Raw genomic sequence first — 16,268 nt, 5'->3', positions numbered from 1 at the left:
TAATAAACGTGCCATATCTGAACCAACATGCTGTGTGGTGTTGCCCTATTGCAGTTTCAGAAGTTTCTACGTACTATTGTGTACCTCCCTTTGTTTCATCTTCTCGGCACTTCATTAGTGCATTTTCCTGTTAGACGCAGAGGGTTTTTTTTTTTACTTTTTAAGAATTTTCTTCGGTGTATTTTGACTTGCTTGCACTGTCATAGTTGTTTCCCTCTTACTTGTTCCAAATTATATGGAGGTTTGCGTAGCCAGAAGAAAGAACTATTTTTCAAGACATGCACCGACGAATTTGTGGGTTTTGATTGGCCTGCCGATAAAACATCAAGAGCCATAAGGATTAAGAGCCAAGCACTCAGCGTGGGCTGGGCCCGGCCCCGCCGCCGGAGATTCAAGGCCTCACTTTCAGAGAGAAAAGCTGTGCAAATTCTGAGTTAAGGGCCAGAATGAGTTGTACTAAATTTGTATCTACATGGAATTAGGGATAACATGTATGCATATAATTAATCGAATTTATATAAGAGATTGTCTAACGATACCTTCATATTTATATATATTAACCTATTATATCTTAATAGCATACTATCTACCCTTTTTTTTGGGGGAAAAAAAAGAAGTTATTGACCAGAATTTCAAATTCCAAACTAAATTTATTTTCATTTTCTTACCAGCAAAGCATGTATTTTTAATAAAACAGATAATGGAAACTGCTTTATTTATTTTCACAATTCCTTTCAATTTATTTCATTTAATAATTATAATTTTTTTAAATTTTTAAACAAAATAAAATAAACAATTCAATTTTTTTAAATTTTAAAATAAAAATAATATTAAAAAATATATTTTAAAAATATTTAATTTAACTTTTAACTTTAATCTCAATTTATTTCAACTCATCTCATTCGTAAAAACACACGAGATGGTTTTATTCAGGATCTATACCACCATCCCTGAAGAGCTAAGATTTTCTTTTCATTTTCCAAGCTATGTAGCTTCCAAGCCGGGGGGTCGTCGTCTAAATGGGACCCAAAATAGCCCTCTCACCATGAAACTCACCTCACATTTTGCTAAATAATTGAAACCAGAATCGTGAAAATCACAAACATATTCTTCACCCAATCTATATCTTTTATTTATTCATTTATTTTTTCTTTCGAAAATACCACTCTGTTTCTATATCCTTGTGGTAATGAAGGAAGCCAGATTTTAAGTGGAGAAGAAAGAAGCTTGAAGGGTAGACTTATGTTCCAAGTACCCTAACGCTTGCCACGTGTACTCCAGGGCAATCTTGATTGTGTGGCCGTTAAAGAGTTCAAAAACCAATCCTCAAGATATCAATTTCTGTACACTCAAAGGAACTGCTATAAGTCCTCATCATTACCCACAACTGATCATCTCCTCCACCACCAACTCTCTGCATCAACTTGCAGCCTACTCCCGGCTCTCTTCACTCTCTGCAACTCCCCCTCACCAGATCACAGCCGTACGATCATGGCTGCAGCCGTCTCCACCATTGGAGCTGTCAACCGGGCACCGGTATGGTGGTGTCTTTTTTTTTTTCCCGCCCTTGAAGGTTTCACTCACATTTATATATAATTCTATCAATACGTGCACAGGGTACTTTTGTTTTGGTTTCTGATCAGTTATTGCTAGAATTCATTTCGAGATTTATACATACATATATATGGTTTCTCAAAAATACACACATACATCTGGCTTCATTGTCATGATATCTAGTCTTGTTATTTGTGCGAGTATGTACTAATAAACATGCCGGCCATCTGTGTATGCGTAAGGCCAAATCAGTTTATGCGTACTTACATGTATGCATGCTGCCTTTTGGGAAAGAAAAGCGAAAAAGAAGGGTGCTTTTCTTTATTTTTCTTCCTAGTTTTCATTTGATAAAGAACGAGGCAAAGATCTTTGTGCATGTTTCAATGGCAATCAAACACAACTGGAAGCCCTCAAGCCGACTTATCTGAAATGGAAATTACACAAATTCTTCTTAACTGTGAAACACACTTGTTCTAAAAGTTTAAACTGAAAGGAAGATGTAGATTTTTATTATTTATTTTATATCTTAACACTCCCCTCACGTGTAAGCCAGACTCTCCCTCAATGGGTGGCCGTAGAATATTTAATTAAATGAGATAGAGTGTAGAGTCAAGGTTCGAACTTAGGACCTCTACTCTGATATCATGTTAAATCACCACTTATCCCAAAAAATTAAGCTGATAGAAAAAGATAAATTTTTGTTATTTATTTTATATCTTAACATCAACCTAACTATTTGCAATCACCCCAAACTATCATATTTTGAGTATCACCTTCTCAAACTACTAAAAACTTATAATACAACACTCCATTATTTTGTCATTTTTGAGAATTTTCAGGATTAATTTCGTATTTCAAAGATAAAAAAATGGACACATATATAGTTTGGGTAAGGATTACGTATGAAAAGAGTTGAGTTTTTCACCTTCCATTGAAGTGCTGCGTGCATGGTTTATGTTGATGTAGCTGAGCTTAAATAGCTCTGGTGTTGGAGCTTCAGTTCCAAGCTCAGCCTTCTTAGGCAGCAGTTTGAAGAAGTTGACCCCAAGATTCACCAAGGTTTCCACTGGGAGCTTCAAGGTCGTCGCAGAGGCTATCGAGGAGGATAAGCAGACCGACAAGGACAAATGGAGAGGCCTTGCTTTCGATTCTTCCGATGACCAGCAAGACATCACCAGAGGAAAGGGTATGGTTGACTCGCTCTTCCAGGCTCCCACGGGAGCTGGAACTCACTATGCCGTCATGAGTTCTTACGACTACATCAGTACTGGACTTCGCCAGTAAGAGAACTTAATCATTATTCAAGCTCTTGATTCAGAGAGTGATTGGTTATAAGTCTATTTTGCCTGTAACATTTTATCATGAACTTGTGATGATGCTTAACTTAGGTACAACCTGGACAACAACATGGATGGTTTTTACATTGCACCTGCCTTCATGGACAAGCTTGTTGTTCACATCACCAAGAACTTCATGTCCCTGCCTAACATCAAGGTGTATATTCAAAACTGTTGGATTTCTAAGTTACGTTATTTATAGGCTGTAAATTACCACAAAAGTGGAACAACCAACTTTTAAACTTTATTACAGATTCCTCTCATCCTGGGTATTTGGGGAGGTAAAGGTCAGGGGAAATCTTTCCAGTGTGAGCTTGTCTTTGCAAAGATGGGAATCAGGTTAGTCCATTTTTCTTTTAAAATCAATTTTCACAGGAAGTGCTTCTGTTGCTTGCACATTTGATCTTAATTTACAAACAATGAAATTTCAAATTCCGACCAGCCCCATCATGATGAGTGCTGGAGAACTGGAAAGCGGGAACGCAGGAGAGCCGGCAAAATTGATCAGGCAAAGATACCGTGAGGCAGCTGATATAATAAGGAAGGGGAAAATGTGCTGCCTCTTCATCAACGATCTGGATGCAGGAGCTGGACGGATGGGTGGAACCACTCAATACACTGTCAACAACCAAATGGTGAATGCCACCCTCATGAACATAGCTGATAACCCAACAAATGTGCAGCTTCCCGGTATGTACAACAAGGAGGAGAATCCCCGTGTCCCCATCATCGTCACCGGTAATGACTTCTCGACTTTGTATGCTCCTCTCATCCGTGATGGTCGTATGGAGAAGTTCTACTGGGCTCCTACCAGGGATGACCGGGTTGGTGTCTGCAAGGGAATCTTCCGTTTGGACAAAGTTGCTAGTGATGACATTGTTAAGCTTGTTGACACCTTCCCAGGCCAATCAATCGGTAATTACAACCTAGAAAGCATATCTCTTTCTTTCCCTTCAGCCTGATTCGATTGAAAATAGCACAATATTGGTTATTCATATATGATTTTGTTCTATGCCTGATTTTGCAGATTTCTTCGGTGCCCTAAGGGCTAGAGTTTATGATGATGAAGTGAGAAAGTGGATTTCTGGTATTGGGGTCGACGGCATTGGGAAGAGACTTGTGAACTCAAAGGAAGGACCCCCAACTTTCGAGCAGCCCCAGATGACACTCGAGAAGCTGCTGGAGTACGGGAACATGCTTGTCCAAGAGCAAGAGAATGTGAAGAGGGTCCAACTTGCCGACAAGTACTTGAGCGAGGCTGCTCTTGGAGAAGCCAATGAAGATTCTATTAATAGAGGAACTTTCTACGGTTAGCTCCTTGATCCTAGAGGCCTTGATGGGAGGTTTGAATCCTTCTTTTTAACACGACATATTTACGCATGAGGCTGTGGTTTCTAGCTCAAAATCTTCCACTTTTCCTTAACTCTCCCACAGGCCCAGTTCTTACTTCTAGAATGGAAAAAAAAAAAAAAAACCATAATGTTTGAACAACATTTCTCCTAAGCTTTTGTATTTTTTCTGGCGCAGGTAAAGCAGCACAACAGGTAAATATTCCTGTCCCTGAAGGTTGTACCGATCCAACTGCAGAGAACTTTGACCCAACTGCCAGGAGTGATGATGGGAGCTGTCTGTACACATTCTAGGCCATTCGTAGGTATTGCGTGGAAAGGAGAAACAATTTAGAACGGTGTTCGATAAACAATAAATGTTGTTACCCGGTTAGATTGGATTGTTATCCTCTAATTTTGTGTTCTACTGTTTACATTTTCCAATCTTATTAGGTTCTTTGTTCCTTGTTTTTCCATGATCAAGTATTTTTTTTATACACATTCACAAATCCCAATTGCATATCCGGCACCGATCAACACACTCGACCTACTAATTTTATGCCTAAGTATTGTTTCACAGCTTTATCTTTTCTTTTTTTCACCAACTTTACCTTTGTTTGGACAATCTTAAGGGTGCGTTTGGTTATCAAATTCATCTCAACTCATCATTACAACTTTTTCAAATCTCAATACAAAATATAATAAACAATTCAATTTTTTCAAATTTCAAAATAATAATAATATTAAAAAATAATATTCTAACAATATTTTATCATCACAACTCAACTCAACTCACTTCAACATCCACACAAACCTTAAAAGTTGCTGCCATACACGTTTTTTAAAATCCAGATCCAAAAAAATAAAAATTAAAATGAAAAAATTATTTATAGACTAACTCTTAACTCTGTGCATGCAGCAATATAAATTTTGTATTCTATGCCAAGTTACAAATAAAACGACCGTATTTTTTTTAAAAACTGTGAAGTTGCCGTAAAGTTCAAGGCATGAGGGCCGACGCAGATGAGCAACCTTTTTTTAACTACACAAAACGTTTTTGAGCTGAGCCCATGCTTTTTTACAACCGACAACTCAGTTTTGGGGTCAATGGGCTAGACTGAAGTTCGTTTTAGAATTATGACTAGCACCAAAAGGACCTCAGTTAACAACAGATACGTACTGTTCAAGCCCAAGTGGACATCTGTGTTTTCTTCTTCAATAAATTAACTTGAGAACTCCGTTTTGTAACGGGAAGCATACGGAAGGCCATGCATTCGTAGAGAAGGCAGGAAACGAGGAACACTTCCTCGTGTTGTCACTGCAGGACCGTATGCATGATTGAGAAACTCGAGTGTCTTAGGTAAGGCAGCTTTATTCTAATCATAAACTAAAAAACGCTTTCATATCGATTTGATCTGATTAAGATACCATTGTCGACGCAGGCAGAAGTTAAAGAGTCTTTGTCCAGCCGCCATGAACCACCTAATCCAAGACCTACCTAGCTTCTGATCTAACTATGAGATTTTTTATTTTTATTTTTTTAGTTTATAGCAGAGCATCGTCCATTCCTTTTGTACTGTGGCCTTGATTCCGATCCATGTGAGTAGTAAATTCGCATGGGCGGATGTTGATATATATCTGGGAAAAACCTAATTAGAGTAATCGATGCAAGGAGAATAATTTGACGAGACTCGAGTACTGAAGATATTGGAATACTTTGTGGACTAGTATGCATGATTGATTTTGTGGAATATTGCATTCCCCCACAAGAGTTGCAAACATTAATTCATGTCAAGGATGATTCTGGAAACGAATATCAGCCGCAAACATTAATTCATGTCATGGATGATTCTGGAAACGAAGATCAGCCATTAATATTAAAAAGCATATACATGGATTTGCTCGTTTTGCATTCGATCGAGTTCAAGTACTGGAGTACGTAGGCAAAGTGCCTAATACTTTCAGCCAATATAATCACTTTTTTCTTCTGATCTTTGATTAAAATATAGGCTAAGACAGAAATGTTAAATATGAAATAAAAATTAATTTTAGATACAGTTATTGGTTATACAAACATTACGTAGTCTTTTTTAAAAAGAATAGAGTTTATTATTAAAAAGTTAGTTTTTTTATGTGAACCTTATATTTATTTATTTTTTTCAAAATGAGTATTGTGCAGTGCCTGCACATTTTATGACTGCAAATATAATTTTTCTTAAATAAATAAAAATGAATATAATTTTTTTTATAATATAAATTAACTTATAAAATTTATAAGCTAAAAAGATACAAAAAAGAAATCTCACTCGATTAAAAAAACTAATCTCAAATACTCTCACCGCGTTATAGTATTATCAACAATTATTAAAAAAAAAAAAAAAAAAAAAAAAAAAAAAAAAAAGCTAATCTTCTCAAAGGTAGTTTTATTTGTCCATATAAAAAGGCGATAAACTGGAGAGTACTGTTTCTTATATTCTCACATACGTGGGACCATATGTTCAATAAAGTAGTGTTCCGATATTAATCCTAATTATAAACTAAATGAACAATCAATCATATTCAGATCATTTTTCGTTCTGACTAAAGGGATCCTCCCCCAACAACATGTCTCATTATTTAGTAAAGGTTTTTGTCGAACCACATTTAGAATCACAATCAAAGACTTATCCTAAATTAAAATATCAATCTATGACTTACCCTAATTTAAATCACCAAGCAAGGGCAAGGACTTATACCATATACATATATTAAAATAATAATCAGAGACTTGGCGATTGGTAATTTGGTGGCCCATTTGGACCGACTTTTGCAAGTCTAGCAATTGATGGTGATTGGACTTTGTGACTTATGGAATGGCGAACCGCATCCTCCCTCCATTTTGCATTACCGGAGAAGATAAAGTCGAAGTTTGCGTCCTAAGGTCCCAACTAAAATCGATTTGCGAGAAATAATAATTAATAATAACTCCGAGTGGGTGCTTAACGTAAAAGATTCCTATGTATAGGACTTTTTTGTTCTTATTTGATTTCGTTTGCTTCTTAAATTCATTTTAACTCTTCATTATAATTTTTTTAAATTATATATATATTTTTATATAAAATAACATAGAGGACATCCCAACCGATCAGGGCCACATGGGCCTGGGCCTTTGCTTAAGCCTTATGCATGAGTTTGTCCCATTACCAAAAAGCCTAATTAATATTGAGAGGGTCCAACCCACTGTCAATAGACGCAATACCAATTGGGTAACCACCCTGCGGTAATAGAAGATAAAAACGATTATTATTTGAATTTACCAAGGGATGAACCTTCATATCCATATTTAAATTTGAATAATAGATAACCATTACCGTTAAAATAATCAAGACGGTTCAAAAAACTCTATATAAGGAGAAAATCTAGGTACGTGAAAATGATTTGATTTTTTAGAGTTACATTATTACTTTCAGTGACTGACTTAGGCGTTGAAAGTGTTCTATCAAATCCTAAGCTATCTACTATTTGGTTGCAAGTGACTGTGAAGTAGTGAAGGTAAAACACGTCTAAAATAGATAGTATTATTAAAAGTAACTTTCGTATGTTTATTTTTATGTTCCAAAAAACTTGGGTTTGAGTGATTTGATATTAAGTTTATAAATGATGAGTTTGGAGAAGAGGACGGGAGCGTTTATGTTATTATGAACTATTATAATTATATAAAAAAAAAAAACAAAATAAAACGCCAATATTTAATAAATTGCCAATATTAATTGTCATTCCTCAATTGTCGTTGACTCACGTGGCGGAGGCAAGGGAGGTTCGGGGAGGACGGCCCTTCCTTTGTCCCCAAAACCGGAAGAATGTTAGAGAACTCCAATGGTTTATGTATCTTATTCTTCAAAATATATCATCAAAATTTATTTTTTCTATTTTACATACTAATTTTTACAATATACTATACATCAGTTTATCTATTTTTTCTTTATATTATATTATTTAAGAGTTTGTTGGAAAAAAATACAAAGAGAGAGAAATTATTGTGAGAGATAAAGTACATAAAAAGACAATAAATAAATAAAATATTTTTACATTTGTGAACAGTTCACTCTACATTTAGCTGCACTCTAGTAAAATGTATTTTACATTTGAAAATAAAAGATCCGTTGGAGGTAGTTTCAAGCTAATTTTTTTCAAATTTTAGATAAAAATGAGTTTTACAAAACTCATTGTGAGTGCTCTTAGATAACACAACCACCCCCAACGACAAAGCATTAAATAACAGTAGTAAAGATATTATATTTTTAAAAAATTTTATTCATCATTCTCACACTACACATATTTTTTTAATTTTTTTTCTTATCAAATGTATAGTGTATGGATGATGAGTAAAAGAATTTGATTAGTTTATGAAAAATAAGACTAAAAAATAGAAAAAATAAAAAATAAATAAAAATAAATATGGTGTGTGATGTGTGAAGATGATGAGAAGCAAAACTCTATATTCTCCTCTTTAATATAGCAATCAGCGAAAAACCCTTTCAGTCCAGTCTAGTTCGAGGGATGATGGACTTTCGGTCCATCATTTTCCCAACTGGACCGACCACCCCTAGTGGACTGGATCGGACCTTTTTTTCAAATAAATTAATAAAGAAATTATTAAAATTAAATGAATTGTTAATATGGATTAAGTAACTATCTCATTAAAAAAAATATTTAACTATAATTATCTTTATGATGTTGATAGTTACTATTTACTAACTTAGACTTTACTCATAATTATTAATAATATCTTACATTTTATATATAGTTAATGAATATCAAATAATTTCATTGTACAAAAATTATTCATTCTAGCTTGCAACTTAAGTATTTAAAAACAATTTACCTGATTATTTTAATTAAGTGTAAATAGTAGAGTATGTATGAATATATTACGTATCTACATATATATCATATGATATATTATTAATTGATAATATATATTATTTAACATTTTATATGGTCAATAATAATAGATTAGATGTAAATTATATAATTAACGTATATAATTACTATATAAAAATAAAATATTATATTATTGAAAGCTAATTAAAAATATATATATTTCAATCGGTCGGTTTCGGTTTGGTCCGGTCTAATAAAAAACTTACGGGTTCTGGGACCGGACCATACCCCTTCGGTCCCACAAAATTGTGAATCGAAACCGACCATTTCGGTTTGGTCCGATCCAAATCAAAGTATTCGGTCCTATCGATTTTTCCGGATGCATGCTTATCTTTTATTAGGAAAAGTGAAAAAGAATGAGACAATTAACAATATTTTTTATGCAATTCTTGTGAAGATATTTATGATTAATACTTGTTGGCTGGAATGAAAGTAAGATGGGTGCATGTGTGGAAATAGAATATTGCAACTATCGCTGTCGTTGCTAGCTTTAGAAATGAGAAGGTCATGCTGGATGTTTCGTGATGATTCTGGAATATTTTGAAATATTTAAACAAATATATTTGTGGATCTATGCAACCATAATGGTCAAGGATGGCTTTGTAATTGAAGAGCTAAAAACTAGATTTCAACCACAAATTAGCTAATGCAGTCATTGAGAATGCGATCCCAATTTCAACCACAAATTTTAAGGAGATGGAATTATAATTTTATTGATACGTTCATTTATTATAAAGAAATACCGTGAAAACAATTAAAAAAACTTGAGAGTTATAAAATAAATAAAACTCAAGTATAATTAACTAAAACCAGAAATCATAAACTAAAATAATTAAATTATGAATAAAACCATAGCCTATTACTTACCTCGTAACACCATTCTATCTATCAAATCTCAAAAAACATGTTACCTTTTAATTTCTTTGGGACCCGCTCAAAATCTAAAGTAAGTTATGTAACATTCCTTTAAAATCGAGTGACCTTTTTCTTTATCTTTATTCAAATTAATGACAGGCTAGATAAACACACGGACGTCTTCATAAATTAAAAGTGCAATATATGATTTAGATACATGACTTAATTTTAATTTAATTTAAGTCTAACTATATATATTATATTAATTACTTTTCAGTATCATTGTTACCTGATGGCCGATGTCATGATTAAACAATTGATAATAATTTCACAAATCCCATTTGTATTACTTGCGAGAATTGACCGTAGACATATCTATAATTTTGATCAGATTAAAGAATAATATCAATAACCAGTGAAATCATTTTCATTAGCTGCAAAAGTAACCGAAAAAGTGGCCTAAAGATATCTCTAGAATAATATATTTTATTTTTTTATTTTTATGTATTTTTTTAATCATTATAAATATTTTTTTAAAAAATAAAAAATTTATAATATTATTAAAAAATACTTCTTTAATCACTAATTAAAAAAATTTATTGGAGACTCCAAGCAAAATTATTTTTGCCAACGTCACTGCCAGTAAATCGGAGCCCACGCCACATAACTTTATCAGCCTTTTTCGTTTTTAAACTTTAATGTGGTTGACCAATTACCTTTAATTCATCCTCCTTTTTTTTTTTTTTTCAAGAAATGGATCCAAAAGTCTATCCAAGTATTAGGTGAAATATTGTACCGTAGAACGGCCGGAAAAATTGAAATATTAATGGACGATACTGGTCAGAAAAAATGATTTTTGAGGATTAAAGATATATAGTAGGATTTTAGGGTTTTGAATTTAGGGAATGCTTGAAAATAAGATGATATGAAAATTTTATGAATAGAATTAAGATAGTTTATGAATAATAATAAGATAAATTTGAGTCATTAGTAGTTATTTATCCAAACATTACAATTTATGGAATTCAATTTATGATTGTCAAAGAAATATTACTTTTTTTAAATAAATTAATATCGTCATTCATTTGTGTAAATTACATAATTAAGAAATGTACTCTATTTAAATAGTATATCTTGATTCTTGCATTTTGAGGTCGATTATCATTTTGAAATATCAGGTTTTCTAAGTTTTAAAATTAAATTGTTAAAAATATAATTTCAATGTATACGGGCCATGCTGATGCAAGTCAGTTGTGGGTACCACGTGTTAATCTGAATTTGTCTTGTGCATGATTTTTTTCGTGGTATTCTAGAAAGGATAAGGATAAATTTACCGTCATTCTATCATTTTTTATTTTTATTTTATAGTGTATTTAAAATTTTTATTTTTTAAGTATTTTTTTAACATTTTTAATCATTAAAAAAATTAAAAAAATATATAATTTTATTAATAATTATTTAAAAAAAAATAAGAAGTAATAATAATAATAATAAATCTATCGTTATCCTTCTTAAAAAACCAATGGGCTTTAATGTATAAATCATTTTCAACGAAACGATGCGTTTCATTTTTACACGTAGATAGAGGTGTACGCCGGATTCCCCAACTGCGGGTGCGAGTAGAATTTTTGAATTCATAATTGGACGATTTTCTCTTATAAGAATGGTCGTTGCGATTATGCGAGATTGAATTGTTTACTTTAGCCTTTTAGGCCTTTATTTATTTCAAACGAAACAGCTGCAAGTGGCCTGCAACTAGGAAGAGTGGTTCTTCATTACACATGGGAACTCGGGTTGTATTTATAAAATGCGCCACTCCCGTCAATCTTCCTGTTCTCTCGTTCGCCAAAGAAAGCCAAACGACAAAAAAATGCATAGAACAATCCAATATTTTTCCGCATTTGCCCTCCCATTTCATACAATAATACACTCAACAACTTCACAGAGCTGATCAACTTTCAACTTTCTGATCTCTCACATGGCAACAAGCTTTGTCTCTCTCTGGGTTCTCCTTCTGCTCCTGTACCCAGTAAGCCCCGATGTGGACGATGCCGATACCCTGTTGAACGGGTTCAGCGGAGGGTTCGGCGCTGCTAGCAACAACATGAGCTTAAACGGCATTGCATCCATTGAGAACAATGGCCTACTTCGCCTTACAAACGACACGCTCATGGAAAAAGGCCACGCGTTTTATTTCCGCCCAATTCAACTCAAGAACTCCAGCGGCAACGCCATGTCCTTCTCTACTTCCTTCGCTTTTGCTATAGTCACCAAGCCTGCGGAACAAGGCGGGGATGGCCTCGCGTTCACGATCTCTGCCTCAAAAGAGCTTCTTGGGGGTGGGCCGGGCTCTTATCTTGGCCTATTCAACGCCAGCAATGATGGGCATCGCTCGAACTACATAATCGCGGTCGAATTCGACACTTTCAAGAACAATGAGTTCAATGAAGACAATGGAAACCATGTTGGCATCGACATCAACAGCATAGTATCGAACAAATCTGTTCCGGTCCAGCAATTTCAGGGTAGTAGTGACACGAACAAGGTTGACCTTAATTTGAAAAGTAATCTGGTAATTCAGGCATGGATCGACTATAATTCTCCAATAAATCAATTAGACGTGAGGATTGCGACGGATTCTACCAAACCCAGGTCTTCAATTTTGTCCTATAAAGTAAACCTCTCACAATATCTTCAAGAATCCATGTACGTCGGGTTTTCTGCTGCAACTGGCGCATCCACAAGCTCGCATTATATACTCGGTTGGAGCTTCAACAGGAACGGAGATGCCAGAACTATCAATCTAGGTCAACTCCCGAAGATTCCTACAAACACCAAAAAGAATCACACAGGCCTAATTGTTGGCGTCTCAGTTTCATGTGTTTTGGCTGTGATTTTGGTGACTGCTTCGGCTTTTTATATCATCTGGAGAATCAAGACGGCTGATGTGATTGAAGCCTGGGAGCACGATATTGGTCCTCATAGATTTCCTTACCGGGAGCTGAACCAAGCGACGAGGGGTTTCAGAGACAAAGAGCTAATTGGGTCTGGTGGATTCGGTCGAGTTTATAAAGGAGTCCTGCCAAATTCAGATACCCAAGTTGCTGTTAAGCGAATCTCCCATGACTCAAAACAGGGTCTGCAAGAGTTCGTGTCAGAGGTTGCTATTATTGGTCGTCTTCGCCATAGAAGCTTGGTTCAATTGCTGGGTTGGTGTCGTCGGGAAGCTGATCTACTTCTTGTTTATGATTTCATGCCTAACGGAAGCTTGGACAGGTATCTCTTTGATGAGCCTAAAGCAACCCTGAGCTGGGAGCAAAGGTTCAAGATCATCAAAGGAGTGGCTTCAGGGCTTCTCTACTTACATGAGGAGTGGGAGCAAACTGTAGTTCACAGAGACATCAAGGCAGGAAATGTTTTATTGGATTCTGAGTTTAACCCAAGGCTGAGTGATTTTGGCCTTGCCAAGCTGTACGAGCACGGGTCCAAACCAAGGACCACCAGGGTGGTGGGCACGCTGGGTTATTTGGCACCTGAGCTCACGCGCACAGGTAAGGCCACAACCAGTTCGGATGTTTTTGCCTTTGGTGCTCTGTTGCTCGAAGTCGCATGTGGTAGAAGACCCATTAATTCCGATGCATCGTCTGAGGAGTTCATGCTGGTGGACTGGGTATGGCAGAAGTGGAGAGTAGGAGCAATTCTTGGTGTTATGGACCCAAAGTTGGGGGGCGAATTTGATGAGTCTGAGGCCGTTTTGGTGCTTAAACTGGGCTTAATATGTTCCAATGATGCACCGGAGGCACGCCCCACGATGCGGCAGTTGGTGAGGTACCTGGAGGGCGAGTTGGCGCTGCAGGAGGAGGTGGCGGCGCCATATAGGAAAAAAGTACGTGGTGCTACTGCTACCGATTCGTTTGAAAATTTCTTGCAATCCCTTCCGACTACGTCGTCGTATTCTCAGATGGCCAGCACGTGGACTTCCGTCGGTAACGGTGGGAGTGGTGCTGCTGAAACTGGTTTGACCCCGCCATTTTCAGTTTTGAGCAGGGAGAGACCGGTAGTTAGGCATGAGATTTCGAAGCTCTTCTAGTCCTTTTTTTTTTTTTTGTCCACACTTTCTTTCTCTGTTTATTTTTTGTTCATATATGTTTACAATATTAACAATTTTGTGCAGGCAAAGCAGCATATAAGAAGAATCTTCGATCCTGTCTCTGGAGGATTTGCTGATTTAGAAGGAACCTAAGACCCAACAGCTAGCTGGAAATTATGATGGAGTTGCCTGCTATGTTCCATGGACTTTTAATTCTAGGTAATTATGGGTGGAAGTACAAGCGCTTGCTCTGGGATATGACATCATCAATAATACTTACTTCGATTATATATGTCATATGGTCTTTTGTAAATGTCTTTTGTGCTAATCAATTACGACTCCAAGTAAGTGGAAATAGGCATTTAAAATGCAAAAGTAGCTTTGATATCTGACATGGCTAATATCATTTTCTATTTTTAATCTAATTCAATATACTCAGATCTTAAATTATCAATATGCAGTACTTATATATTTAAGAGTATCTTATATATGCATCACAGAGACATAAATCCACGAAATGTTTTGTTGGGGGTTCTGAGTTTGGTAAAAGGCTTAGCAATTTTGGTCTTGCTTATAAGGCGCCACAAGAGCACGCTCAGCTCATACCCTAGCACCACCAGGGCGCCCAGGGTTATTTTGGGACCTGAGCTCACATGCCACATGGTTAGGCGAGCCTAGAACCAGCTCGGATACGTTAATTTGCTTCTATTCATGATTTGTTTGAGAAGACCCACGGATTCCAACGCATAGGCGATCGAAGGAGCTTGTGCTGCTGTTGTGGATGTGGGAGAAGTGGACTTTAGGGACAGTTCCTGATGTCATGGAACCGAGATGAGATCCCAGGGTCTGGTTTATGCCACACTTTTGAATCTAGTTTATTTACATTGCATCCAACATCGAGATTCAACAAATTGGCCGGGACTATGCTATTTAACGTTTGGAAGTATGCGCACCAATCTCATCATCTTTGTCGAGCTTTACATCCAGCTTTGTTTTTAAGATTTCCGGTTTAAACCATGGTCGTTTCATTATTTTTAATGTCATCCCGTTACAAGATAATGAAACGATGATGATTAATTAATTGTATTTTTTAATTACAACTTTCCCATCTTTTGGAATCCATTGCACAGCTTTCCAGTTATTTACAGTAAAATGAGAGCATCCTCAGTTCGAACCCAATTGAGGCATTCACCCATATGACAAATGCATCACTCAGAACACAAATCTTAGACCCAAGTTGACCCACATATAACCTGCGCGCACAACTTTCTTCCAGGATTTCGAATTAATAGAGCTATTTTATTATTCCCCAGGGCCACATGAATGAGAGCCAACCGAAGTTTAAATTTTTCTTATTTCATGTGACAAGTGGTCTGGAAAACCCATCACTTGGGATGGAAAATACTGGCAATTAATTGCATATTAATCTCCAATACCCTAAGAAGGTTGGCTATGGTTTTCAATACCCAGAAATAATGTGTAACAATAAAGGATATAATGAATAATGATAGTCTTGCTATCCTCTTATCACCCTTTTACTAATTTATAGTGGTGTATTTGAAATTTTTATTTTTTATTATTTTTAAGTATTTTTTAACATTTTTAATCATTAACAAAAAATTAAAAAAATATATAAATTCATTAATATTTATTTCTTTAATTATTAAGAAAAAATAAAATATAATTTTAAAAAAATAGTAAATAAGCTGGAGGAGGGTAAATAAATGGTACCTACAATTAACCGATTTTTATACGTGTCTCTGCCAGTTTATACACAAATCCCCATTACGTACCTTGAAACCATCAATCACACTTCCCTTCCAAGTAATTAATTTTACCCACTTTAAAAACCTCGGATGGAACAACTTTAGTGAACCAAAATGTAAATTTAAAATACGAAAAACAAACAACCCAAATGGTTAGGATATTAACGGGTACTTGTCGAATAAACGCCCGCGGGCCGCAGTTAAGACACGCACACTTTCATTAAACATGATCAATCAAAGCCCATCTCAGGACCAATGCCTGCCCTGTGTAAGACTATAAAAGCAGAGTAAATAGAATTCTACAGATACTCGATTGAAGAGAATGGCTTGATGCCGTTTACTTTGTATTCACTCGTATATATAGACATTTTATATAGATTTACATAAAACTAATTGAGATACTGAAGGAGAATAA

General features: G+C 35.5%; 2 protein-coding genes across 2 annotated transcripts; both read left to right on the top strand.

The window, feature by feature from the left end:
* Nucleotides 1-1,068: 1,068 nt before the first annotated feature.
* Nucleotides 1,069-4,656, top strand: LOC121240174 (ribulose bisphosphate carboxylase/oxygenase activase, chloroplastic-like). Its single transcript, XM_041137935.1, has 7 exons — nucleotides 1,069-1,536; nucleotides 2,521-2,834; nucleotides 2,943-3,048; nucleotides 3,145-3,230; nucleotides 3,334-3,806; nucleotides 3,919-4,200; nucleotides 4,419-4,656. Exons 1-7 carry the CDS (start codon nucleotides 1,492-1,494, stop codon nucleotides 4,532-4,534), a joined length of 1,422 nt encoding a protein of 473 aa, XP_040993869.1. The 5' UTR covers nucleotides 1,069-1,491; the 3' UTR covers nucleotides 4,535-4,656.
* A 7,319-nt stretch (nucleotides 4,657-11,975) lies between these two features.
* On the top strand, nucleotides 11,976-14,541 carry LOC121248403 (L-type lectin-domain containing receptor kinase S.4-like). Its single transcript, XM_041146858.1, has 2 exons — nucleotides 11,976-14,054; nucleotides 14,172-14,541. Exons 1-2 carry the CDS (start codon nucleotides 11,976-11,978, stop codon nucleotides 14,238-14,240), a joined length of 2,148 nt encoding a protein of 715 aa, XP_041002792.1. The 3' UTR covers nucleotides 14,241-14,541.
* Nucleotides 14,542-16,268: the final 1,727 nt, after the last annotated feature.

Source organism: Juglans microcarpa x Juglans regia, chromosome 1D, assembly GCF_004785595.1.
Source record: "Juglans microcarpa x Juglans regia isolate MS1-56 chromosome 1D, Jm3101_v1.0, whole genome shotgun sequence".
NCBI lineage: Eukaryota > Viridiplantae > Streptophyta > Magnoliopsida > Fagales > Juglandaceae > Juglans > Juglans microcarpa x Juglans regia.
The sequence above is the reverse complement of the archived record's forward strand: the minus strand, read 5'-3'. Positions and strand labels throughout refer to the sequence as shown.

Coding starts and splice junctions, on each gene's coding strand:
- LOC121248403 (XM_041146858.1), top strand. CDS start 11,976: ATGGCAACAAGCTTTGTCTCTCTCTGGGTTCTCCTTCTGCTCCTGTAC. Junction 14,055..14,171: donor TTTTGAGCAGGGAGAGACCG/GTAGTTAGGCAT, acceptor AATTTTGTGCAG/GCAAAGCAGCATATAAGAAG.
- LOC121240174 (XM_041137935.1), top strand. CDS start 1,492: ATGGCTGCAGCCGTCTCCACCATTGGAGCTGTCAACCGGGCACCG. Junction 1,537..2,520: donor GAGCTGTCAACCGGGCACCG/GTATGGTGGTGT, acceptor ATGTTGATGTAG/CTGAGCTTAAATAGCTCTGG. Junction 3,049..3,144: donor TGTCCCTGCCTAACATCAAG/GTGTATATTCAA, acceptor ACTTTATTACAG/ATTCCTCTCATCCTGGGTAT.